Below are 24,625 nucleotides of genomic sequence, written 5' to 3' on the forward strand. Positions count from 1 at the left end.
TTTGCATATTACATTGTCATGTGAATAAACAGTGTAAGCCATTTAAAAGACAACACTTCCCACCTGGTTACCACAGTTATTTCCTCTTAAAGTATAGGCGGATAAATTGTGATAATCTCACACCTCATTTTCTAATAACTTCTGGCAAATGCTGACTTTATTAATGGAAGCCACTGTTTCTCTTGACCCCTGAGAAGTCTCAAAAAGTATTATAGGTAACCACTTCTGTCGTAAATCACATGCAGCGTCTAAACTATGTGCAGCAAAGCCTTGCATGCATAGCATTTGCCCCTCAAAATACCAATAGAACATTTGTTCTTCAAAGTAAGCTTGCAAATGCTACAAATATACAGGTATCATGGCTAAGCAGAGAAGTGAAAGAGTTAAATTAATGGCATCAGTCAGAGAGGATGCTCCTCCTATGTTCTTCTTCCCCCCCACCCCCCATTTCCCTTATCCTCCTTACCATGGCTTGTCATTTCCCTTGTGACTTCCAATTCATGTTCAAATTGTGTTAAACACTCTGCCATTGGGAACTTAGCACCTTTGCAAATCCAGCTACTGATTTAGTGCCTAAATATGGATTTAGGAACCAAACCTTGTCCTCTGTTTTGAAAATCTTGGCCTCACTGATCCGTCCTGCTGAAAGTTCCCATTGATAAGTTACCTGGGATGTATAGTAGCAGCTTTTCTCTATAGAATATCTGCTATTTAATCGTTTTGCCTTAATAAATAAAATAAATAATAATAATAAATACTACTAATGCTAATAATAAAGATTACTATCACACATTTCAGAGGCGGGGAGGTACTGAGTCTAGTGGGAACAACAGGGGATGAGGAAACGTGTCCACCAGGATTCTACGCCTTGCTCTGCCACTGAGTCAGTGTGTGACTTTGAACAAAATCCATTTGTGTCCCATTTCCCCCCTCATCTGTAAATGGAAAAAACTCAGTGGTTGTTGTGAGGTTTTATTAATTAATGTTCATACAGTGATCAAAGGCAAAGTATTTCAGATGGGATGTAATCAAGGTTCTGCCGACCTACAATTACTACTACATCCCATGGTATTTTTCACAAGAGAAAGTGTGCTAGCTTTGGTGTCTTTGCCAAATTCCAACTCATCTGAATACGTTTGCCTATCTGTATTCTCTCCCTGCATGGTCAATATTTTTCTTGCCCTAAACTGATCCGTAGTTATTGCTTGTGCACTGTAAAACAGCTGCTGCGTTCCACTCCAGTGGAGGTTACGCTTCAGCAGTGACTGAAGCAATCCCTACAGCATCTATTTCTCACCTAACTCACAGAGATGTTGTGAGGATTAATTTTATATTTGTCAAATGCTTTGAGATATTTGGAAGAAATATTTTAAAGCCTTGCAAAACATTGCTGGGAATGAAGCTGCAGCCTTTACACGTGGAAAATTGCCATCTATTTTAGTTGCCAGAAGACTGGTGTTGTTATTATTTTATTATGGCTTTCCAGATTAAATCTAGAAACAATTTTTTTTAATCATAAGGAGCACAAACCAGTCTGAATCCATTCATTTCTTATTTTCCACAATCTCTATTTTAAAAGTGAATCCTTCAGAACAAAGATTTTCTTGAAATTCTCTTTTGGGCTAAAAGCTTATATGTGTTTGGAACAAATATTTATATCAAAGTTACAGATGCTTACAGGGGCTTTATGCTGAAAACATAGGTACCACTTTATCCTATATTGTGGCAGGTGGCATCCATCACTGGTATGGTAAACATTATATCCACAGCAGTCCTAGAATTTAAAATGTCTAGTTTGCACTCAGACTCATTATGGATTTATTCTTGCAGAAGCAAAGATTTTTATTACCTGCTTGCATAATAATGCTATGATGGGTCTGTTCCAGTCTGAATCTCTGAAACAGACTCAAGTTTATGCAAATTACTCACCTGCCTCATAACTCCACTTAGGAACTTGAATGGACAATTTGATGTCATTGCCAGTACACTGTTTATCAGAATTATCTTCTTTTTGCTTTGTGACTATTAAATTATTAGTTCCTTTGGGTGCATCCACAAATGCTGGACAGTCAGAGGGAGATGTACCTTTCCAAGGGCATTCAGTACCCAAATATTCCTTGTCTGCTGTCTGTTTTTTATCTACATTATTTTCTTTTAAATTTGCATTTGAATTTGTTCTGAGTGGAGTCTTGTTTTCTTCTGGGAGCTTTGTTTTAAGTATCTCTGCTATTGACTCTTCATTAGCTATGCCATCTGCTCCATCTGGTGTTAATCTGGGTGAACTGCAATTTATATTGAAGGACAATATTGATCTATGAATTTTTTGGCTTTTAATTTGAAGTTGGTCAATACATACAGAAAGTGACTTGTCAAAGTAATAGATTGTATTTGGACAGTGCTGGGAAATTTTGAAATGAACAGATGAAGTGAATGAAACTGGTGCTTTTTTCCTGTGATTGCTGCCTGGAGGAAACATTCTGTTTTCTTTGTTGTCAATGTTAAAAATCCAGTCTCCATGCCCTTCACATACTTGTGAATAAGATTCAGAAACCTTTAATCTGGTGGCATATCGGTTTATATAAGATTCTTGATTATGCAAAGGTTTGCAGTGCTGAGCTCGTCCTGCATTGTTTGAAGTAGCAGTAGTGTTCATTAGAACATCACCTCCCCAGCATTTCAAACACAGAGAATCAGTAACAGGTACCTGCACTGGGTTGTTAAAAGGTGGAACAACCCGTCTAGCAGTAACTGTTATGGATGCAAATCCTTTTTTATGAGAGTCTGTTCTAGATATGTTGTCATCGAAAGATGCCTGAATTCCTAATCTGCTGGGAAGTAACAAGAATGCTCTATTAATGTTGACTGAACTATCATTAGCCAGAGATTGCTTCGTATGATAAGCATTAGGCTGAGTGATCACAGACTGCATCGGCAAAGCAGACCCATTTTCTTTTGATTTAGTCTCATCAATCAACTGTGAAATGACTATGGATGAAATCATTTTTGTGTTTTGTGATGCCAGAGACTCCTGCAAATGAAAAAAATCCAAATTATTAAAATATTCTATTGTCAAACATATAACTATTTCTCCTTCAGAGTCTATAATAGGGTTTGTTCAAGGTTTCTTGTTAAATTTCTTTTTGTACCAGTTTGCTTTCTGTCATTATTGAAGACATGTTCCTAAAATCAATTCAGAATTGTCTAGAAGAGTTCAGCAAAAATCGGATCCATTTTATGCAAAAATTAAACATTCTAAAATCATTAGTTTGAATGATTAACTGATTCTCTCAGTTGGCGTATCTGGTCCTATGTTTGTCTAACAATATATGTGTCAATGGTGATTGTCAATTTCAAATTATAAACTGCTCTTTCATGCTGATCTACTGAAATATTAAAAGTGCTCTAAGCACTTACTGCCTGTACAAAATGAACAACGTACTGTGATTTTCTGTGGAGTATTTATGTGGGAGTTGGGTCAGTGCTGCTGCACAAAAGCATCAAATATGACCGTGGGGAAAACTCCTCCATGTTCTCTCCAATAAAAGATATGCACAAATTCCTGTAAGTGCTTTGGATACCATTTAATTCACTAGCTTAATATTTGCTGGGTGCACAAAATAACAGTATAAGGAGGCATATGCCCAAGACTGATTGACAGCAGTCCGGACTCATTTTTCTAACCACAACAATCGTCATCTATCTTAACATAATGTACCTGATGTCCTTAGATAAGTGTAAGCATGAAGTTTAACTCTACCTACAATTATTATCTAGATGACTGGTTACATAATGTTTATTTCATGCAGAGTATATGGCTCAAATTCTCTGCTGCTGTAAATTGTTACATCTCCACTGAGGTCAATGTTAGCTGCATCAATTTACATCAGCAGGAAATTTGGCCCTATGATCTGAGCGTCCTCAGTCCTCACTTAGTCAAAGTTCCCACTGAGTCACAAAGTAAATTCTACACGATTGGAACCATGGTGAATTGTCATCTGAATGACTCTTTTTTTTTATTTAAGTGGTTTATGGGAGCTATTTTATTGCTCATGAAGTTAACCAGATTGATAGCCCTGGAAACTCAACTGAAGGTGATACTGCAGTCAGCCAGCATCCAAACTTCTCTACAACAGTTTCACCAGTATACCTCAACCTTGTTCTTGAGGGACAATCTTTTGGGGCAAGTAGGATTTCTTTATATCCCTTCTGTCCTTAATTTTTCTGCAGGGTGTGCCATCCAGGCAGCCAACTGAGGTGATGGGCTGTGTGATGTAAACACATGTCTACCAGGAACTACACTGAGATATAAATCCATGTCATCTATGGCACCAAACAACTGGTCAAAAACATTGATCCTTACCAGTCTGGCTAAAGGCAATCCTGTGATCATTAAGTCAAAGGCTCAATTGCCCATTACCCAATCCCCTCAGCCAGCCATCACCTCAGAGTTACAAACACCAGAGTTTTACGAACTGACCGGTCAACCACACACCTCATTTGGAACCAGAAGTATGCAATCAGGCAACAGCAGAGACCAAAAAAAAAAAAAAAAGGCAAATACAGTACAGTACTGTGTTGAAGTTAAACTACTAAAAAAAATGAAGGGCAATTTTAAGAAAAAAATATTTGACAAGGTTTGACAGAAAACTATTTCTGTGCTTGTTTCAGTTAAATTAAGAGGGTTAAAAGCAGCATTTTTCTTCTGCATAGTAAAGTTTCAAAGCTTTATTATGTCAATGTTCAGTTGTAAACTTTTGAAAGAACAACCATAACATTTTGTTCAGAGTTATGAACATTTCAGAGTTATGAACAACCTCCATTCCTGAGGTGTTCATAACTCTGAAGCTCTACTGTAGTTGTATATTCAGAGATACACTGCTATTATTTGAATTGAACATGAGAGTATTCAGGATGTACATGTTCACATAGTTACATAAATATATATTCAGATATACACACCAAAATGTTCAATTTAGATAACCACAGTTATGAATATCTGGAGTAAAGTACAGGACATCTTCATATATTAGAATGTACAGTCATTTAATACGCATTTTGTTTATATTACAAAAATAAAACACACATATAGTTTGACTACATAGCCACAAAATGCTACTCTAATGTCCCTCAACTTACGAGAACCATCCCTGTGTATCTGTAATTGTACCAGGCATTAGATGACACATTATACACACAAGGTCACAAGGTTCTGGTAAATCGTAAGTAAGGACAAGGCTATGGCAGAATTTTATGGCCTTCTTAAAGTCTTTGCTGAGACTACTTGCCCTCATCAGATTGGTCATAACAAGAAAGGGGAAGGGTGGCTTGCTCACCTGCTTATAAAGATCATCTGCCCCCATCCCCCCGCCATTGCCAAGCTGCAAGTAACAACAAGCGTAGTAAGCTTTGGTATCCAGTTAATTATGCAAAGCTTTGGAATTTGTTAGGTAGATGAGGAGAATATGAATATAAAGGGGATGCTGAAAGATGGAAGAATGTTTTATTTTTTTAGAAGGGCTGTGTGCTTTGCAAGAGTTTAGGTGGTATTCAGTACTCTATTCTTATACCACACCCGTCACAATGGTATTTGAGCACCCAAAACTTCAATAATAAAACAATCATATTATACATATATTGACTAATTTGGACAGCAACAGCTGTAAAATATAGCCTGAGAGGGAGAAAATATTCTCCTGAGGTTTAATATTTTGCCTGAAGGCTGACAGCAATCTATTCCATCCAAGGAACTATGTTCACTTCAGAAATGTGTTTATTTCTATTGTTTCTGGCCCTGGAGCCACGTTGTACTTGCTTTACTATCTCTGTTGAAATTTTCCCTGTGTCTTCTCAGACCCTTTTCTCTCTGCCTCCACTCTTATCAACCCCTTCTCTTGATATTATTATTTATTTCTTCTGCAGTAGGACCAGCTCCGGAGCCTCAAACCAGACCATTGAAATCTCAGGTGATCACAGGACCTCCTGCTGTCAGTGTTCTGAGATGGGAGGCTCAGAGTGATAAGTCTGAGGTCCATAGTGTCTCTCCTGTGGAGGAATCCATGCTGAAGACCATCACACTCTGTGCAAACTATTGCCCTGTTTGCTGTGGTATTGCCATAACAGGAAAATAGCACAGAATACTGTCTTTTAAATAATCCTCAGATTAAGGTTTGAGGAAGGTAAATTTTTGGGACCTAAACAGCAGAGCAAATCCAGGGAAATGTTTCCTATCTTCTAAACTAACTGTTTGTGGCTCTGACAATCCAATATCCTCCCAGCCCCAGGGAATGTATTTTTTTCCTTCCCTAATTTTTTTTCCATGGCTTGAATAATATTTTCTTCATATTGTATTGTACTATATTTACCTCAACCTGCATCTTTAAGACCTTTGCAATCTTCTCAATCTCCCTTCGATTTTTACAGATCAATGAATACAAATGTTCTTTGAAATGCATTATTTTGTATGTCTCTCATGTGCTCCAGCAATTAACATGAAAATTACTTAATTTCTTTTGTTAAGTACAAAACAGATGGAAATCCCATGTAATGGTCCAAATGCAAGTCAGAAACGCTTCTGATTAGTTTCAGCTCATGTAGCAGTATTTTGAATGAGTAAATTATAAAAATAAATAACAAATAATGTCTCCTCCCAATGTTTTGAGAAGGTAATGAGTCTCTCTGAGCTGGCCCTACATTCTTTTGGGAGTTTGCAAGCTTCATAGTCTTAGTGCAAAAGGAAAGAGTATTCTAGCGAATTGCAAATCCATGACTTTATTTTCAGGGGATCAGAGGATGGGAGTATCCCACACATTGCTTAGATCACTGGTATCATTGGTTGAGTCTGCCTGGGATATTTCTCAAAAACTTACTTTTCTCCAAAATATGCATTTTATTTTTCTTCAACAAGAATACAGATAATAAGATGAATTAAATCTACTGCAAATAGAATCATGACCATTTAGCCATCACTTTATTTGGCTTTTCTGCTGCCTAAGTTGAGTGTGACTAACCAAAAACAACTGTAAACACACTATATGGAGACAGGGTGATCATTTTTTAAACCTGAATGAATTCTGCTGACTACTATGAAAGCTCAACTGTGGGATTTTTTGTTTTTACCTTAGTGGAGTCTGAGTCTCTCTCTGCAGCATTATCGTGCTGATGGCTTTTGAGTTCTTTTGGATCGTTAGCACCACACTGTTTTTCTCCGATTCCTAGGAGGGGGGAAAAAAGGAAGACATGTTACTGTCAACTACATGATGGTATAGCTAAAATGGGATATAAAACCGAGTACAAATAGAAGGCAAAAGGGTATTACTAACTGATTCTGAATGGTCTAGGATCCACTTATCTAAGGCCTGGTCTACACTTACCCCCCAAGTCGAAGTAAGGTACGCAAATTCAGCTACGTGAATAACGTAGCTGAATTCGACATACCTTACTTCGAACTTACCGCGGTCCACACGCGGCAGGCAGGCTCCCCCGTCGACTTCGTGGTACTCCTCTCGCCGAGCTGGAGTACCGCAGTCGACGGGGATCACTTCCTGGTTCGATTTATCGCGTCCACACCAGACGCGATAAATCGAACTCGGAACTTCGATCCGCAGCCGTCGAACTACCGGGTAAGTGTAGACTAGCCCTAAGAGACCGCATCTCCCTGTTTCCAGTGGTTGCACTTTAAACCACACTGCGAGGCTGCTCCCAGGATAGGTTCCAGGACAGTCTCACGCTGTACTGAGGCCTGATCAAAAACCCATTGAAGTCAATGGAAGGTCTCCCATTGACCCCCAGTGGGTTTTGGAGTATGGGCCTTCACAAATTGGCTGTCTTTTGCAGAGTCTGAGACTAGTGTCTGATACAAGACATTATGGACCTTGTTTTTATGTGAACTAAGGACATTATACACTACCCTGGCAGTGCAAAGGAGCCTTAAAAGTGGTCATAAATCGCATTAGTAAATGTCAGTATATTTATCTGGTCTAACTTTTGTTTGATTTATTTTGTTTGGCTGTTGGTTTGAGGGTTTTTTTAGTTTTCTGGGCCGCATGGTGCCTGGGATTGCTGTAACTGGGCATTCTTTAACACCACACATTGTGAGTCATTTTACATAAATAACGTTTCTTTGCTTCTCGGTGCTTATTTGAAAATGCAAAGTAATAAAATAAGTATTTAAATGGCATAAAATTCCCTCACTCTTCTGCCCAACCAACTCTGCAGTAAAAATTCATGGGAACATAGGCTTTAGTTTTCGCAACACACTGCACAAGGCTGCAGTTTTTACTAAATTTAATTTCATTTTACATACATTGTTGTATTAGCAGAGGAATAGAAGTCAGATCCTCTTACTGCAGAAACTGCTTATTAAACCTCATCTGCAATAGCAGGTTTGAGTCCTTCCCACTGGTGCAGGGATCAGGGGAGGGAGAAGGGGGTGTACTGTGTGACTCCATCTGCTTCAGTGAGAACTGCTCTTCTGAGAGTTCCATTGTGGGAAGGCAGCTACAAGTTGCAGCTGGGGCTCCCTAGAAGGCCTGCTAGCAGAGGCTGCCCAGAAGGATTCAATGATACAGAATATCTCTTGGAGTGCCCATAGTCCACTTTGAAGGCAGTGCTGACTGGCTGCAGATTTCTTCACACTGCTTCTTATGGGCACAGTTTCCACCACTGGGGCTCTGCTGACATCACTCTGTGGTGGATCCGCTGTGTACAGTACTAGTCACCATATCAAAAGAAGGCTGTTGTTGCCATAGAAAGTGCACAGGCATGGAGCAACAAAGAATCCAACCAAGGCTGAAGAATCCAGCAATGAGGAGGAGGGTGAAGGGAGTCAGGAAGGAGTGGATTTGAGGGGAGCCAACAGAAGTTCTTGCAAAGGTGAAAGACAAAGCTCACGGTGTCATGTTTTACACCAGTAAAAGCTCCAAGAAATAGGGTATAAATAGGGAGAGATCTCAGGAATGGTTATGTTTGGAATAAGATTCTTTCAGAATTACTTAGCAACACAGGACTCCTGGTGACAAATTAACCCTTCTCAGGTGCCACATAAATAGTAATAACTGCTTCATTCCACCACTAATGAATGCTCTGGAGCTGCCGCTTCCTTAGTTTAAAACACCTGGAGCTGCTGGCACAGAAGTGACTACAAGGGGTTCTCAGCTTTGAAACTCACTCCTCCCCTTTGTCTGAAGGAGGCCGAACAAATCTGCTGACCAGTAGAGGAAGCTGCAAAACCTACAGATGTCCACAATTGTTTGGGAAAGGGGAAGTACAATGTGGGTTGGTGTTTGTAGGGAGAATGGGGTACTTGCAGTGATACATTAAATGTGGATATTTGGATGAAGAGAGACTGTTGCATGTGTTGATTTACTTTTAATATTTGTCAAAGGTGCCTCTCCTCTGTGCTTTTTAAAAATATTAATTTTAATAAATAAATGTGGGATAAGTGGCCAAGGTAGGTCATGAAAGCAAAATGTAAGAATTAGTTCAGGAGAAAAATCAGAGGTTTGCCAAATGCAATGGTAGTAATTGAAAAATCATCATTAACCTACAGTTTTCAATTGTTTCCTATTGTAAGTAAAGTGGGAAAACTGCAGTTCTCTCAGATATCTCTCTGAGGCAACTGTGGGTAAATACTGACTTTTTAATGCTAATCACAGTGTATAAGGAAAGCTGGAAGGCTGGATAAAGATAAACCAAAACTGAGCAGGCATGCTGTACCAGATGGTTTTTTCCCCTGTATTTCTCTCAGATGACTTGTATTCAAAGTCCAAGAGAAAGAAGAAACACTACAAGGTCAAACAAGGATAAGATGTCAAAGTCCACAGAGAAATATATAAGATGTAAATTACAGCTTTCAAGGTAACCTCTCCTAGCATATGTTTTCACTGCAAAAAACCATGTGTACTCAACTTAACTTAGCTAACTCAAGTTCAACCCTAGGCTTTAACTTGAGCTGCTAACCCAAGTTGCCATGTCTTCGCTGATATTTTAACTTGAATCAGCTAACCTGAATTAAATACATCCCTTTCTTTCCACAGTGAAAACATATCCATAGACAGTTACGGCTACTGTCCACAGATGCAACCTCCCCACAGATCTCCTTGGTGTAGGTTTGTTCAGCCATTTTGTGGTCGGAGAAAGTTAGAAGAGAAGGGGGAAGTGAATGTTTCTCCTGTCTGCTAAATCATTCAGTTTGGTTTTTTTTGCATCGTGTCCTGGGTAATGACACTCGTATGCTACCATGGGAATCCCAGTGATGGCAGATACTCAGACTTTTGGCAAACAATTTAACAATTGCTGTAATGGATTAATAAAAGTAGTGAATAAACCTCCACCAACTTCCCTGCTATTATTCAAATATATATTATTGGAAGCCTCACATTTGTTAATTCATGTGAACAGTAAAAACACCAATACTGACCTTATGCAAAGAGCTTGAAGCTCCTCATTTAAAATGAGGACACTGCATGAAATAACAGCAGCTTAGATTAGAAGTAAATGTCAGGCACAGAGCACCCATACAGGTTCTTGTTGCTGACAAAGTGCTTTGTACTATAACAATTATCATTCAACAAAATATAAAGTTCAATATTTCCCTGACACACAGCTATGGAAGTCATGGCATTTTAAGTATTTCTTATCAGTGTGGGGAGAAAAGAAAGCTTGTTTCTGCCTGATATGAAGTCCTGAGGATTTCTGTTTTATCCCGTTCCTGTAACCTATTTTCACAAACCCTGTCTTTAAGGCTGAGAAAGACTTTCCTAGTCCTTCAGTACTGTCCAACAGTATCCTCAGGCTTGTAGATTGATGCATGCTGAATGTACAGTCCAGTTCGTGAAAAAGGGGGAGGCAGCTGTTGGCATCCTGACCCTTGCGATCTATATTGCACCTTTAACCCTTTTATTTTCTCACAGCACTGTTTGCTGGACGAAATGATACACTCCTTGGCATCTGGTCACCAGGGCACAGCCTGTGGTGTTCGTAATTACAGAGTGGAGCTGGAACTGAATCTCTAACTCACAAATGCCTGGATGTCTACCTTGGACCAACTGGTAGCACACTCACGTGATGTCTGAAATCGGCCTGTTAAAACACAGTGATTGCAAAGATGGGTATGCTGGTGAGAAACAGTTATGTTATGAACCTAAGGTGTACACAGCACAATTTGTACACGCAAGGACTCTGTAGAAAGCTTGATAGAAACTCAACCAGACAGGCCACTGTTGGGACTATTACACCAGAACTTCTGGTCTTGACTGGCACTACACTTGTGTAAATGGGCATGCTGCAGAATGCCATGGTATACCTTGCTCAGAGCAAGTGCAGTCAAAACAGTGGGGTGAATGCCTGTCATTGGAAGAAACTGTGTGTGGGGGCACCAAAAGGCAGTTAGCACCCCAATTTTTAGTAGTGCAAGTTGCACACTTTCATTCAGTTGCCATCTCTGCTGACAACTTTCAAATATACTTCCCCACTACCCTCTGATCTCTTCCTCTCTATGTAAACTCCTATCCATGCTATCGGCACCTCTTTGTGTCACGACGCCGTGAAGCGCGGGTTCTTCCTCTCTAGCTCCCCACTGTAGGTAGTTTGCCTTTATGTGCCACTCAGCCCTCCAGCTAAGAAGCGGTTCGTTAACAAAATGTTCAATGTAGTCCAAAGTCCCAGAGAATCAACCTATCTTCTGAGCTTAATCGCCTCCTGGGATTAATCCACTTTATTTCCCTGCCTCTGTTACTGAGCACTGTCCTGCCCAGTCAAAGTATTCCTGAGGCCTCTAGCCTCCCACAGTCTTTGGCATTTCAGCTCTTCACAGAGTGAGCAAGTGAACGAATGTGTGAGCAAGCAAGCAACCCTGCCTGCTCCCTGTGGCTCCTTCCCTCTTTACTGAGTTCTCAGCCTATTTATAAGTCCCAGGAGTCTGCTGAGTTTTCACCTGATGCTTTTCGTCCCACCCTGTCTGGCTGACAAGTAACTACCTAATTACCACCATGGTGAAGTGAATTTGACTAACTGGGCCTTTAGCCCTTTCTTGCGCGTTCAGCCTGTCTCATATACTTTATGCCCTGACTTGGCCTGTGTTGCCCTCATCTTACCTTTCTTTAAGTCTCTCCTCAGAACAAACTTCTCAGAATCCTTCAACTGTAGTTCTCTCTTAAATAAGGGTTTAGCAGAGAAATGTTGGAACACACACACATTGAAACTAACAAGAAAGCTGCTAAACATCTCCACTCAATCATCTGCTTTTTGTTGATCCTCAATCCTTATCCTATATCTCAAAATTGTCCGTTTAAATAGTAAGTATTCAAGGACATGGACTTTTTTTGGCTGTCTGTAAAACACTTAGCACTATATAAATAATTTCTAGCACTTATAAATAATATTAGAAAGAGAAAATTCACCTTCATTGATTTCACTGATCATATTTAACTAAAGATTTAGAAACCATACAAGGTCTTTTATCAGCTGATAAATGTTACGTACAAGTGGCACAAAACCGACAGTTTAAGATCCAAAAATATCTCAGAGGCAAGTCAGCCTCCCAGCCTTCCACTTCTGTGGTTAAAGAGTGTCACAAAGTTCTAAATTGCACCTAACTCACTGGAATGTTTACCCTGTTTGTTACTAGGACAGTTATATTAGGATTCCATCTTCAAAACTTTCATGGTAATTAACAGCAGTTGTTTTGGTTTGACATTGATTTTTGAAGATGCTTGTAACTTATACATTAAAAACCAAAATTATCTCAGGTATAATTTAAAACTTTTGTTTAAGGCATTTTATCTATAGATAAGACAGCCATACAACTCTCCCACCCCAAGCTATATGCATATATTTATATCATTCAAAGACATGTAAGGAGTTTTATTTATACTGTTTAAAACAGTTTGGGTTTTTGTTGTTTTTCTTAATACATATTTAACTCAAAAACCTGAAAAACACTTGGGGGAAAAGATGTAATCATCAAAGGTTCAGTACCCCAGCCTCCACAATGGCTAAGGCTAAGAAAGCTCCCCGTGCACATCTCAGATCGGCAGTGAGTCATGCAGCAAAACCAGGGAAGACCAATGAACACCCGATTTGACATTCCTGATATTTCTAAGCCCTGGTCTACGCTTAAAAGTTCTGCCAGCATAGCTATGTCAGTTAGGAGTGTGAAACAAGACAGAAACTAACCAACATTGCTGTGCCAGCAAAAGCCCTAGCGTAAAGGCTGCTATACTGGCAAAAAGTTCTTTAGCAAGTACAGCTTATTTTATTTGTTGAACTGGTATAAGCTATACCAGCCACCACCTGCAGGGGTCAAGAAGGGATTCCCTTCCTCCTCCTTCCCCCCCGCCAATGTATTCAGTTTTTGTTTGTTTTTGTTTTTTAATCTCCTTCCTCTGAAGCTTCAAGGATGGCCAGAGCTGGAGGTGGGACATTGGATGGGGTGGCCCAAGGCTCTGAGGTGGCACTGAGCATTCTTTCTCCCTCAGATGTTTGGCTGACTAGTTCTTGTTCACACGCTCACAGTCTAACTAATCACCATATGTGAGGTCAGGAAGAAATTTTCCCTCAGGTCAGATTGGCAGTGACCTTGGGGGGTTTCGCCTTCTTTTGCAGCATGTGGGTGTGGTTGACTTGGACATTGGTGCATCTCAATCCCTCCTATTCTTTGCCTGTGGCACACAGTAGTCTAGTCTCCTGTGGGCTGTAATACTTTGGTCTAATTTCAGCTGTTGGGTTAATGTGCGGTTGCTGGGTGGTGTTGGTAGCCTGTGATATATAGGAGGGCAAACTAGATATTCTGGTGGTCCCTTGTGGCCTTAAACTCTATGACTCAAAAAAGTTCTTTTGCTGGTGTAGACTCATAAACAATATAAGCTATATCTCTCCACTAGTGGGAGTTTGCTGGTATAGCTAGCTCAGCAAATCCTTTCTAATGTAGAAAAAGGCCTAAGGTAAAAACCAAACGAGAATAAATGACAAAGACAAATTTACTCAACACTTTTCAGGTTTCTTTATATTTCATCAAGAAGCAAATAAAATTGCATTTTTCTTCAATTGCAGGCCATCTTTATTCAAACAAAAATGTACAACCAAACTGAGATCAACATTTAAAATGGGAATAGAGGTAGGCAAATGCTGAATATTTTTGAAAATCCAATCCTGCATATATAAAACCTATATTCCCCACCTGGGGTTTACCCGAAGCAGCTACATTGAGGTGAAAACTACCTGTGCTGTATGTCCATGAGACAAAAAAAACACACCTATTTTTCGCAGTCATAGCAATGAGCATTAAGAGGGCTTTTCAATTGAGTTAACAGGCCCAGAGAGAGAGAAGGCATCAGCACTGCTATTGTATCTCTTTCAGCATCTCTACACAGAGCAACAGACAGAAGTTTGTAATGTGAATCAGAGTGAAGTATGTGGTTTAATTGAGGAATATAATAGCAGCCGTCTCCTTCTTTTGATTCCTTTTTGCAAACTGATTCACTCTTTGTAGAGAAAAGAAATTAAAAATTAAAACCAAAACCCAACCACCCCAAAATGAAGTGATTCAAGTCTGTGCTAAGAATTACACCTCTACCCCGATATAACGCTGTCCTCGGGAACCCCAAAATCTTACCGCGTTATAGGTGAAACCGCGTTATATCGAACTTGCTTTAATCTGCTGGAGTGCGCAGCCCTGCCCCCCCGGAGCACTGCTTTACCGCGTTATATTCAAATTCGTGTTATATCGGGATAGAGGTGTATCAATATTTTAATGCAGCTTCATTGGGGAAGTTTTTCAAAACAGAGTAAACAAAACAACTTGAAGTCAGTCCTCTCTGCAAGAGGATTCATTGTGTAAGCAAAGTAGAAAATTATTTTCTTAAGATGTCAGGATAAATTTACTTTTATTACAAGGAGCATCATGAGATTTGTTAACTGAATTATCTTTCACTGCTTGCACATCTTGAAGCAGTAGCTGACTGCCTGCAGAGATGATTACAGGATCTGCCATGAAACGGACGAATGAGTTCTGGTCTGCTATCAGAAAGCCAAAAGTCGTAAATCTCTCATTATATGTGCCATTAGAAGCAAGGCTCTCATCAGGGGGCTAGCAAGATGCCATTGGCATAGGACCTATATCTTGAAGTCTGCTTTCATTCTACATTGCTATTATTTGTATCCCTACTTAACAAAATAAAGTGCCTTCTTTATGGAATTACCCGCAGCTTATCAGCCATCCAGAATTATTTTAACAAGGTAGTCCCTTTTTAAAAAATTTCTATTTGTGTAGGGAGGAACCCAAGCATGTGCTACCCTTTGCAGTACTGGGTTATGCTAACAGATCTTCTCAGCTCCCTGTAGTGACGAACTCTCCTCACCTGCTGAGGCCCATCTACTCTCTGAGTATAATGCAGGACAGTGATTCCAACGGAGGGATGAAAAGAAGATATTACGGCAAGATTTTAAATGGTATGGAAAAGATGTCTTTAGCTCAAATAACATTGTCCATCACAGCTTCCTCAGGCAGCTTTTCTGACATGCTTCATTTACAATCATGAAAGCTAGATAGGCATGCGGCAGAGGCTTGTTTAGGTCAAAAAGGTAAAATAGCTGAGAGATATGCAGAGGTGGGAGGTTCAGTCTGGATGGTGTTATATTGTCAGTTCATTCGGCATTGTTATTTTTCCTCAGTGCTTGAATTGTAGGGTTGGGATAAAAGGTGATTATGTCACACACATCCATTTCTGACTGCGGCTGTCAGAGAGCTGAAATAAAGTGGGAGCACTCCAAAACTACACTCTTACTTTTTTCTTCAGTTCCAGTTCCCCCATTATCATCCATATACCCTCTTCCTTCCATCGTTGAGCTGTACCCAGCCTACAGCAACAGTGTGGGGAACTAGAAGAATGGCGCATGCTAACCTCAACCCTTCTGAATGAAACATCCTACCCACCACACTCTCTTCTGAGCCAAGGGGCTTAAAGCCACTATGCTTCTCCCACTCAGTAACTCACAGACCTATGTAACATGCAACTGATGTGTCTGGTCTTGGGAATCTATTTTTCCAACTCCACTGCAACCAGGTTAGGAAACACAGATGATTTCCAACATTAAAACAAAATGCAATCATATAAAAATAAAACAGAATGTAAGCGGATTTTGTGCTTATCTCTAGTTTCAACAAGAGATAGCTCGTAATTGGGTTGTTTTTTTTATCACTGAAGCTTTAAATTTAAAAGTGGTAGAGAGTGTAGAAAAGCTTGATATTATGGCTTAAATGTTAAGGCCCCAATTCTTTAACTTTCTATTCTTTTAGAAAATACTAGTAGTTAAATAACCCCTGTAGAATTTAATTTAAAAAAATCACAAGTAGCAGAGAAAATCACAAAGAATGACACTGAGTTGCCACCGAATTATATTTGATTTTGGAGCTGTTACCAGAATTAAAGTAAGTAAAAGTTCTCAATTGTTAGCCGTTCTATCTGTTACCTCTATCTAAGCAGGATAGTTCATACTAGGCAATGACTCTAGCATTTTCAAGAAGCTAGTTGCTTAGCAACAAACCAAAATTTCATGCAAACCTAAAACCTCAGACCCCAAATTGCCACATTCAACAGCAAAAAAAAAGCAGCAAAAAAAAAGAGATTATATTTTTTATCTCCTAAAGGACTTTCCCTATTCTGCAATGTGACAACTTCTCATGAGCATTAAAACATATGGATTTAAGGCCAATACTGCAAACATTTACATATGCAAATAACTTTACTCACAACTGTAGGCCCAAAGTTATTGCCATGCATAAGTATTTTCATGACTGGGCTTTTAAAGAGTGACTGTTGGGTTAAACATCACAGGCCATATTCTCTGCTGGCATAAGTGCACTGAAACCAGTAGAGTTATGCTAGCAGAGAATTTGTCACTGTGTATTTAAAAAAAGATGATTTTTTCCCTTATTACTGATGCACTATTCAAACAAAGAATTTTACAAATCTAATTTACCATTTACACTATGCTTTCTCTGTTGGCTTTTTGCATTTCTTTCTGCTTGGGCACATTTTTTCTTGTCAGCTTATTCTTCGCCCTTTATGTTCTCATGTAATAAAAATATTATAATGCATAGGCTGAAAACACTGCAATGCATACTTTTTTAAATATCTGTGTCCATTAGGACTTTAAAAATCATGGAAATATTTGTATTGATGTTACAAATGTAAAATTTTGTCTTGTAAAATTTTAAGGGAGGATTTTCAAAGCACAAAGGTGAGTTAGGTGCTTAAGTTTGACTCAACAGTGTCTCTCTAGTAGTTTGCCCTCAGTATTGTTTTACCTTTGTTTTGATTAATTATGCTGAATACATGTCATGTGTACAATCGCTTATTAAGTGATTACTATAGTGGTCACCCTTAAAAACTTGCCAGCTATTCTTTACAATGCATTGGAGAACGAAATTTTTTTACCTCATGTTGCATTATTTTAAGTATTTCCTATAGTAACTAATGCACAGTTTAGATACTGTTAAGCCTGTAAGTGCTAAGGTAACCATATCTATTTGTCTAAGAAAGCAAAACCAGAAAGTTTTTAAGGGTGGCCATTGTACAGTTAGCCCACTGGCTCCTATTTTAAGTACATGTATTAATCAAAGCTTGGAAGTTTCACTCGTTCTCTCTATGGAGAATCAAGGACTAACCACTCACAGAGCCCAAGTGTATCACAAATTGAAAAGCAATTTGTATTCTGTCAATCCCAACTTCCACACAAATTCCATTCAATTCAATGACAGTTTGCCACTAGCTTCAATGGGACCACAATTTAGCTGAGCATCTCAAGTCATAACATAACTTTATGACAACTAGTTAAAGCAGGTATACTCTGCTGATTCTGCTTAGGAAACTTCTTAAGTCATTATGGTGGTTTTCTGAAATGATAACTAGTGGCAAACTCACTGATTAAGAACCATGGAAAGTCTTATAGGCCAATATACAGTATTTAAAGGATTGACCAGGAGTACAAGTATTGTAGGCTGATGACCCAGTCTTGGAAATACTTACTGCTGAGTATAATGCTTACATGGGATTGTAATCATTAGCAGATATGCTGGAGAATCAGGCTCTCAGGTATTGGTGAGGGAGTGACTTCTGCAGCAGTTAAGCTGAGCCTTAGGCTGGAATAATTTTAGAACATGAATAGTTTCTATGATCACAAGGTGAAGATTTTCAGGCCCATATGAGCCAAAGGGATAGCTGATTGAAATGCTCCCTTATATGAAACCTCTCTGAAGTATTTAAAGATAAAAAAGAGAAAAGAGGAGAGAAAAGGGGTTCTTTCTGTCTACCATTTTTCAAAAAAATTATTAATGTGTGTGAAGTCAAGACCTTTGAATTTTGCACTGTGGGAAAAACTCATCCAAGTTCAGAGAGCCAGCACAAGGTTTATGCACTACTGAATCCTACTTAAGTCCCTTTTCGACATCTAAAATTTGATTTTGGTGTGATTTTCTGTCAGGAAAATCTGACTGAAACACTTTGGTTTGTCTTGGCATTAATCTCTACCTCTACTTGAGCTGTTGTGCTTCTCATGGGAGCTATAGTTCTGGGTCCCTGATGTCCCCATTCTGCGTTCTGCACCCATGATGTATCACCTTCTCTCCTTGTGGCTGAGCTGCAGGTTGCCTCATGGGAGACATGCACCATGGGAGATCAAGCAGATGCAGAAATGAATGTCAACTTGAAATGAACCATTTCAAATGGGGAAGGTTGAAACATTTTGTTTTGATCCAAAATGTCAATACAAAGCATTGCAATATTTCCAAATAAAAATTCTTCTGAACTTTTTGTTTTGTGAAAAATTTCAATATTTTGACTTCTTGTCCCAATTTAGGAAGAAAATAAATGTCAAAATATCAGAATTTCGCACAGGATAGTATTCTGTCTTTTGATCAGCTCTAGTGACTACATCTTGGATTTGTCCCCACAGACCTACAGGCGGTGCACAGAGCTTCAGATCAATTGGGACTAACTGCAAGTGCTTTTACACAGCATGTCAGGTTATTTAGAAAACTAAACACCATCCTTGGGCTAACAGCATTTTGTTTGAGATATTATAAAAGCCTGAATGATTGATGGGCTTTGCTGCAGTTCAGTAACATTATATCAGAGGAAGAGAAAGTTCTAAAATGGAGAGTCTTCTAATGAGAGTGAAGTATATTTGAAAGACAAAGCTACATAAATAATTTTGCAATGACAGTATTAATTGAGCACAACACTGAAAATCTGTAACAAACAGAACCCATGTAGAATGTATTCATTACATTTTGTGTGTGTCATGTATGTATCAACCTATGCTGCTGCACAATAATACAATTATTTTTCATAATTTCAAAAACCTGGAAAGATCTGCTGTTCTTTCCATTAGTTTGCATAGCTGACATGTTTTCCACACAGTCAAAAAGCTTATCTGTGGATAATCTGGCAGACCTTCCATACAGCAGAAAAAAATGGAGAACAACAGGATCAGTTATAAGGATGGGATCAGAGCACTCTCTGATGGCCAGCCCATAAAGAAGATAAAATACATCAAGTGACAACAAACCAAGGTCAAAGGGACATGTAGAGGCCTGTTTTTTTTCTTTTAGAGCTCAAACTTCTTGTTTTCTTTTCTCCGTGCCACAAATCTGCAGTTTGGCTGGCGAGGATGGTGTCAGTACATATGTAGACACTGATTCATTACAAATTGTTGCAATACCTAGAAGAGCTGAGGATATAGTGCTGACTTTTACCGTGGTAGAATTTATTGTAAATTAGAATTTTACTAATTAAAATAATCTTTAATGGATAAACCTGAGGTTCATCCATTACTTTAACTTCAATTAATCACAAAGACTAAGTTCAAATAATGTCAAGGGTCTGAGAAACCCACAAGTACAAGAAAATTCAGAGCTTACTCTCTTGCACAATTCTTTATACGTTCTGTTGTTCCCAGTCTTTACAGCACATACTGATGTTATGTAAGGTCACACACTGTTCAAAGACAACTATAATAGTAGACATTACTGGGTGAATTAAGTGCTGTATCTTAGCCATAATGGAATTGCTTGGTTTCTGGAGGTTACCACCTCTTTTAACAGATCAAAATATAGGGTTTTTATGGATCAGATTTTTTTTTTTTTAAAGTCTTCTTTTAAAACACCTGTGAAATAAGTAAAAATGTAAATTAATGTAAATAAGTATTTGGACAATTTTAAAATTGGGTATTATACGTCTATCGTATAAGGTCAAACCATTCTTAAGCACTTTGATTTTAAAGGTTTAATTTTTTGACACACAAGTGCATAAATGCGTCTTTGGAGGAACAATATAGATCTGTAACTTGTTACCACATTTATTCAGTATCACATTACTGCATTTGCGATAGTAAGTTTGATATTGACACTTGACCGATATTTTTAAAGCTGAATAGGCACCTAAATACAGTCTAATCCACCTCATTTGGTGTATATGGACAATCTATGCACCTATGAAATTTTTAAATAGGTGACTGAGGACCAGGTGTGTCTGTGCCTTGGGAATACGTGCAGGCTTTTTAGACATGGTGGACATGGGTGTGGGTTTAGGAGCTTTACAGAGATTTTCAGACTATCAGTTTATTTCAAAGAGAGTTGCCTTCTTTAGTTATGCCATTTCTTTTAAAGGTAATGGCCCTGATCCTCAGCTAGGGTAAATCAGTATAGCTGTATTAACTTCAGTGGAGCTACATTGATTTCAGCAGCTGAGGATAAGACCCAATATCATAAAATAATAATAACTAGCTCTCATAGAGCGCTTCTCAGCTGTAGAGCTGAACGTACTTTACAAATGAGGTCAGCATCATTATCCCCATTTTACAGATGTGGAGACTGAGACACAGAAAGAAGAAGTGACTTATCACCCAATAGGCCAGTGGCAGAGTGGGGAATACAGTCCAGGTCTCCTGAGTGCCAGTCCAGTGCTCTACCTACTAGGCCATTCTTCCTTCTGAATTGTTCTACCATATTTCTGGGGCCCTTTTGAAATTAATGGGTATTACTTGTATCATACTGACAGGGCTGGATTAAAGTAGAAACTAGGGCTGTCAAGCGATTAAAAAATTAATCGTGATTAATCGTGCTGTTAAACAATAATAGAATACCATTTATTTAAATATTTTTGGATATTTTCTACATTTTCAAATATATTGATTTCAATTACAACACAGAATACAAAGTGTACAGTCTTCACTTTATATTTATTTCTATTGCAAATATTTGCACTGTAAAAAACAAAAGAAATAGTATTTTTCAATTCACCTAATACAGGTACTGTAGTGCAATCTCTTTATCATGAAAGTTGAACTTACAAATGTAGAATCATGTACAAAAAAAACCCTGCATTCAAAAATAAAACAATGTAAAACTTTAGAGCCTACCAGTCCACTCAGTACTATTTCTTGTTCAGCAAATCGCTCAGACAAACAAGTTTGGTTACAATTTGCAGGAGATAATGCTGCTCACTTCTTGTTTACAATGTCACCTGAAAGTGAGAACAGGCGTTCGCATGGCACTGTTGTAGCCGGTGTAGCAAGATATTTACGTGCCAGATATGCTAAAGAGATATGCTAAACATGCGTATGCCCCTTCATGTTTCCACCACCATTCCAGAGGACATGCGTCCATGCTGATGACGGGTTCTGTTTGATAATGATTCAAAGTACAGCAGACCGACGCACATTCATTTTCATCATCTGAGTCAGATGCCACCAGCCGAAGGCTGATTTTCTTTTTTGGTGGTTCGGGTTCTGTAGTTTCTGCATTGGAGTGTTGATCTTTTAAGACTTTTGAAAGCATGCTCCACACCTCATCCCGCTCAGATTTTGGAAGGCACTTCAGATTCTTAAACCTTGGGTCGAGTGCTGTAGCAATCTTTATAAATCTCATATTGGTACCTTCTTTGCATTTTGTCAAATCCGCTGTGAAAATATTCTTAAAATGAACATGTGCTGGGTCATCATCTGAGACTGCTATAACATGAAATAGATGGCAGAATCTGGGTAAAACAGAACAGGAGACATACAATTCTCCCCCAAGGAGTTCAGTCACAAATTTAATTAACACATTTTTTTAACAAGATCATCAGCACGGAAGCATGTCCTCTGGAATGGTGGCCAAAGCATGAAGGGGCATACGCATGTTTAGCATAACTGGCACGTAGATACCTTGCAGCGCTGGCTACAAAAGTGCCATGCGAAAGCCTGTTCTCACTTTCAGGTGACATTGTAAATAAGAAGCAGGCAGCATTATCTCCCATAAATGTAAACAAACTTGTTTGTCTTAGTGATTGGCTGAACAAGAAGTAGGACTGAGTGGACTTGTAGGCGCTAAAGTTTTACATTGTTTTGTTTTTGAGTGCAGTTATATAACAAAAAAAAATCTACATTTGTAAATTGCACTTTCACGATAAAGAGATTGCACTACGGTACTTGTATGAGATTAATTGAAAAATACTATTTCTTTTGTTTATCATTTTTACAATGCAAATATTTGTAATCAAAAATAATAATATAAAGTGAGCACTGTACACTTTGTATTCTATGTTGCAATAGAAATCAATATATTTGAAAATGTAGAAAAGCATCCAAAAATATTTAATATATTTCAATTGGTATTCTATTGTTTAACAGTGCAATTAATCATGATTAATTTTTTTGAATTAATCATGTGAGTTAACTGCGATTAATCAACAGCCTCAGTAGAAACACTAGAGGCTAATGCTTACAGCCCAAGTTCCTAGAGCCAGATGATTACTTCAGAATTTAAGCTTTCATTTAAAAGAAAAAGTAAGTTCCTGCCCTCTGGCTAGGGAGAAGATCTTGAAAATGTGACCTGAGTGTAACCGATACAGTATCATCTGCCTGAGCCTACAGACAGCTGGAAAAAAACAGCCCTTAGATGTCTGCACTGCCCCAGGTATCTCAGTGGAGTGGTAACTCCAAGACCCACTTCTCTGGAGGATCTTACCAATACCATCCCAAGCTGAGGACTGTTTGTGTCACAAGAAAAGACAAGTGCAATGGATCCAGCCCACCCACCCAGCTTCACCTTGGCTACTGGAGTAAATACTGAGAGCCCACCTTTCTTCATCTGTTGGGGGTTGGAGAGGAGAAGGGACCCCTGCTGCCACTCTTGGAGAAAGAAAGGGATCCCATGCTTCTGCTCCCATCTCTCTTGGAAGGGAGAAGGCTCCCCTTGCCATAACATTACCACTCTATGGGTATGTCTCCACTGCACACCACTGGCAGCTGTGAGTAGGCTACACGTAGCTACACACTGCAGTGAAAAGCAGGCTGCAGCCACACTATGGTGTTACTACATGTGGTAGGGAAAGTTTCGGAGCCTTTCCCTGGTGCCTCCCCCCAGCAGAGCCTTTCCCTGCAGCTGGGAAAGATTCAAGCAGCAGGACACTGCGCTGATAAAAAATAGCAGTGTAGATCATGCCTGGGCATATAGAGAGCTGTGTACGGCACATACCCAATAGTTCTGGCATGTCTTCACTCACCTAAGCTGTGTCTCACTATCTACACTGCTGTTTGTACCCATGCTGGGACGGACATGCAGTGTATGTACTCTACACTGCCGTAAGGAATGTGCAATGTACACATACCCTATCTGGAGGATGGGACCCTGTGGAAGATGGCACAGAGGCAGAGCCGCAGTGCAGGGGTGGGACTCTGGAGGCACAGCAATTGTGAGCTAAGCATGTCACCGTGTGACTAGGGCAGTCGTGCCCAAACTTTTTTTCTCTCACCCCCCCCCTTACGAGCAATGGAACGTGTCCGCTAGGGTTACCATATTTCAACAATCAAAAATGAGGACGGGAGGAGCCCCGCCCTAGCCCCGCCCCCATCCTGCCCTAGCCCCGCCCCTACCCCTTCCACTCCCTCCCACTTCCCGCCCACCTCAGAACCCCCAACCCTCCCCCCCCACTCCTTCTCCCCTGACTGCCCCCTCCTGGGACCCCTGCCCCTAACTGCCCCCCAGGACTCCACCCCCTACCTAAGCCTCCCTGCTCCTTGTCCCCTGACTGCCCCCTCCTGAGACCTTCCCCCCATCCTAACTGGCCCCCTAGGACCCTACCTCCTACCTGTCCCCTGACTGCCCCAACCCTTATCCACACCCCCACCCCCAGACAGATACCAGGGACTCCCACGCCCCATCCAACCACTCCCCACCCCCTGACAGCCCCCCCCAGAACTCCCGACCCATCTAAACCCCTCTGCTCCCTGTCCCCTGACTGCCCCCTCCTGGGACCCCTGCTCCTAACTGCCCTCCAGAACCCCAACCCCTACCTAAGCCTCCCTGTTCCTTGTCCCCTAACTGCCCCCTCCTGAGATCCCTCCACCCTAACTGCCCCTGTCAAGGCTGTATCCCTACTTTGAACTTTAGGGTACAAATGTAGGGGCCTGCATGAAAACTGCTAAGCTTATCTACCAGCTTAGCTCTGGTCCCGCTGCCACCATTCTCGATGGATTCCCTCCCTGGGAAGCCTTGAGAAACCTTTCACCAATTCCCTGGTGAATACAGATCCAAACTGCTTGGATCTTAAACAAGGAGAGATTGACCCTTCCCCCCTCCTTCCTT

General features: G+C 39.9%; 1 protein-coding gene across 1 annotated transcript in view; it reads right to left on the bottom strand.

The window, feature by feature from the left end:
- The window catches only part of C7H10orf90 (chromosome 7 C10orf90 homolog), a 114,375-nt gene that overhangs the window by 54,521 nt on the left and 35,229 nt on the right, over nt 1-24,625 (bottom strand). Inside the window, exons 2-3 of the mRNA XM_065408545.1 lie at nt 7,117-7,211; nt 1,930-3,028 (exon numbers count right to left, since the gene is read on the bottom strand). Of these exons, the coding sequence (XP_065264617.1) occupies nt 1,930-3,028; nt 7,117-7,211 (1,194 nt within the window). The remainder of the gene's footprint in view (nt 1-1,929; nt 3,029-7,116; nt 7,212-24,625) is intronic.

The sequence above is a fragment of the Emys orbicularis genome, chromosome 7 (assembly GCF_028017835.1).
Source record: "Emys orbicularis isolate rEmyOrb1 chromosome 7, rEmyOrb1.hap1, whole genome shotgun sequence".
Classification (NCBI taxonomy): domain Eukaryota; kingdom Metazoa; phylum Chordata; order Testudines; family Emydidae; genus Emys; species Emys orbicularis.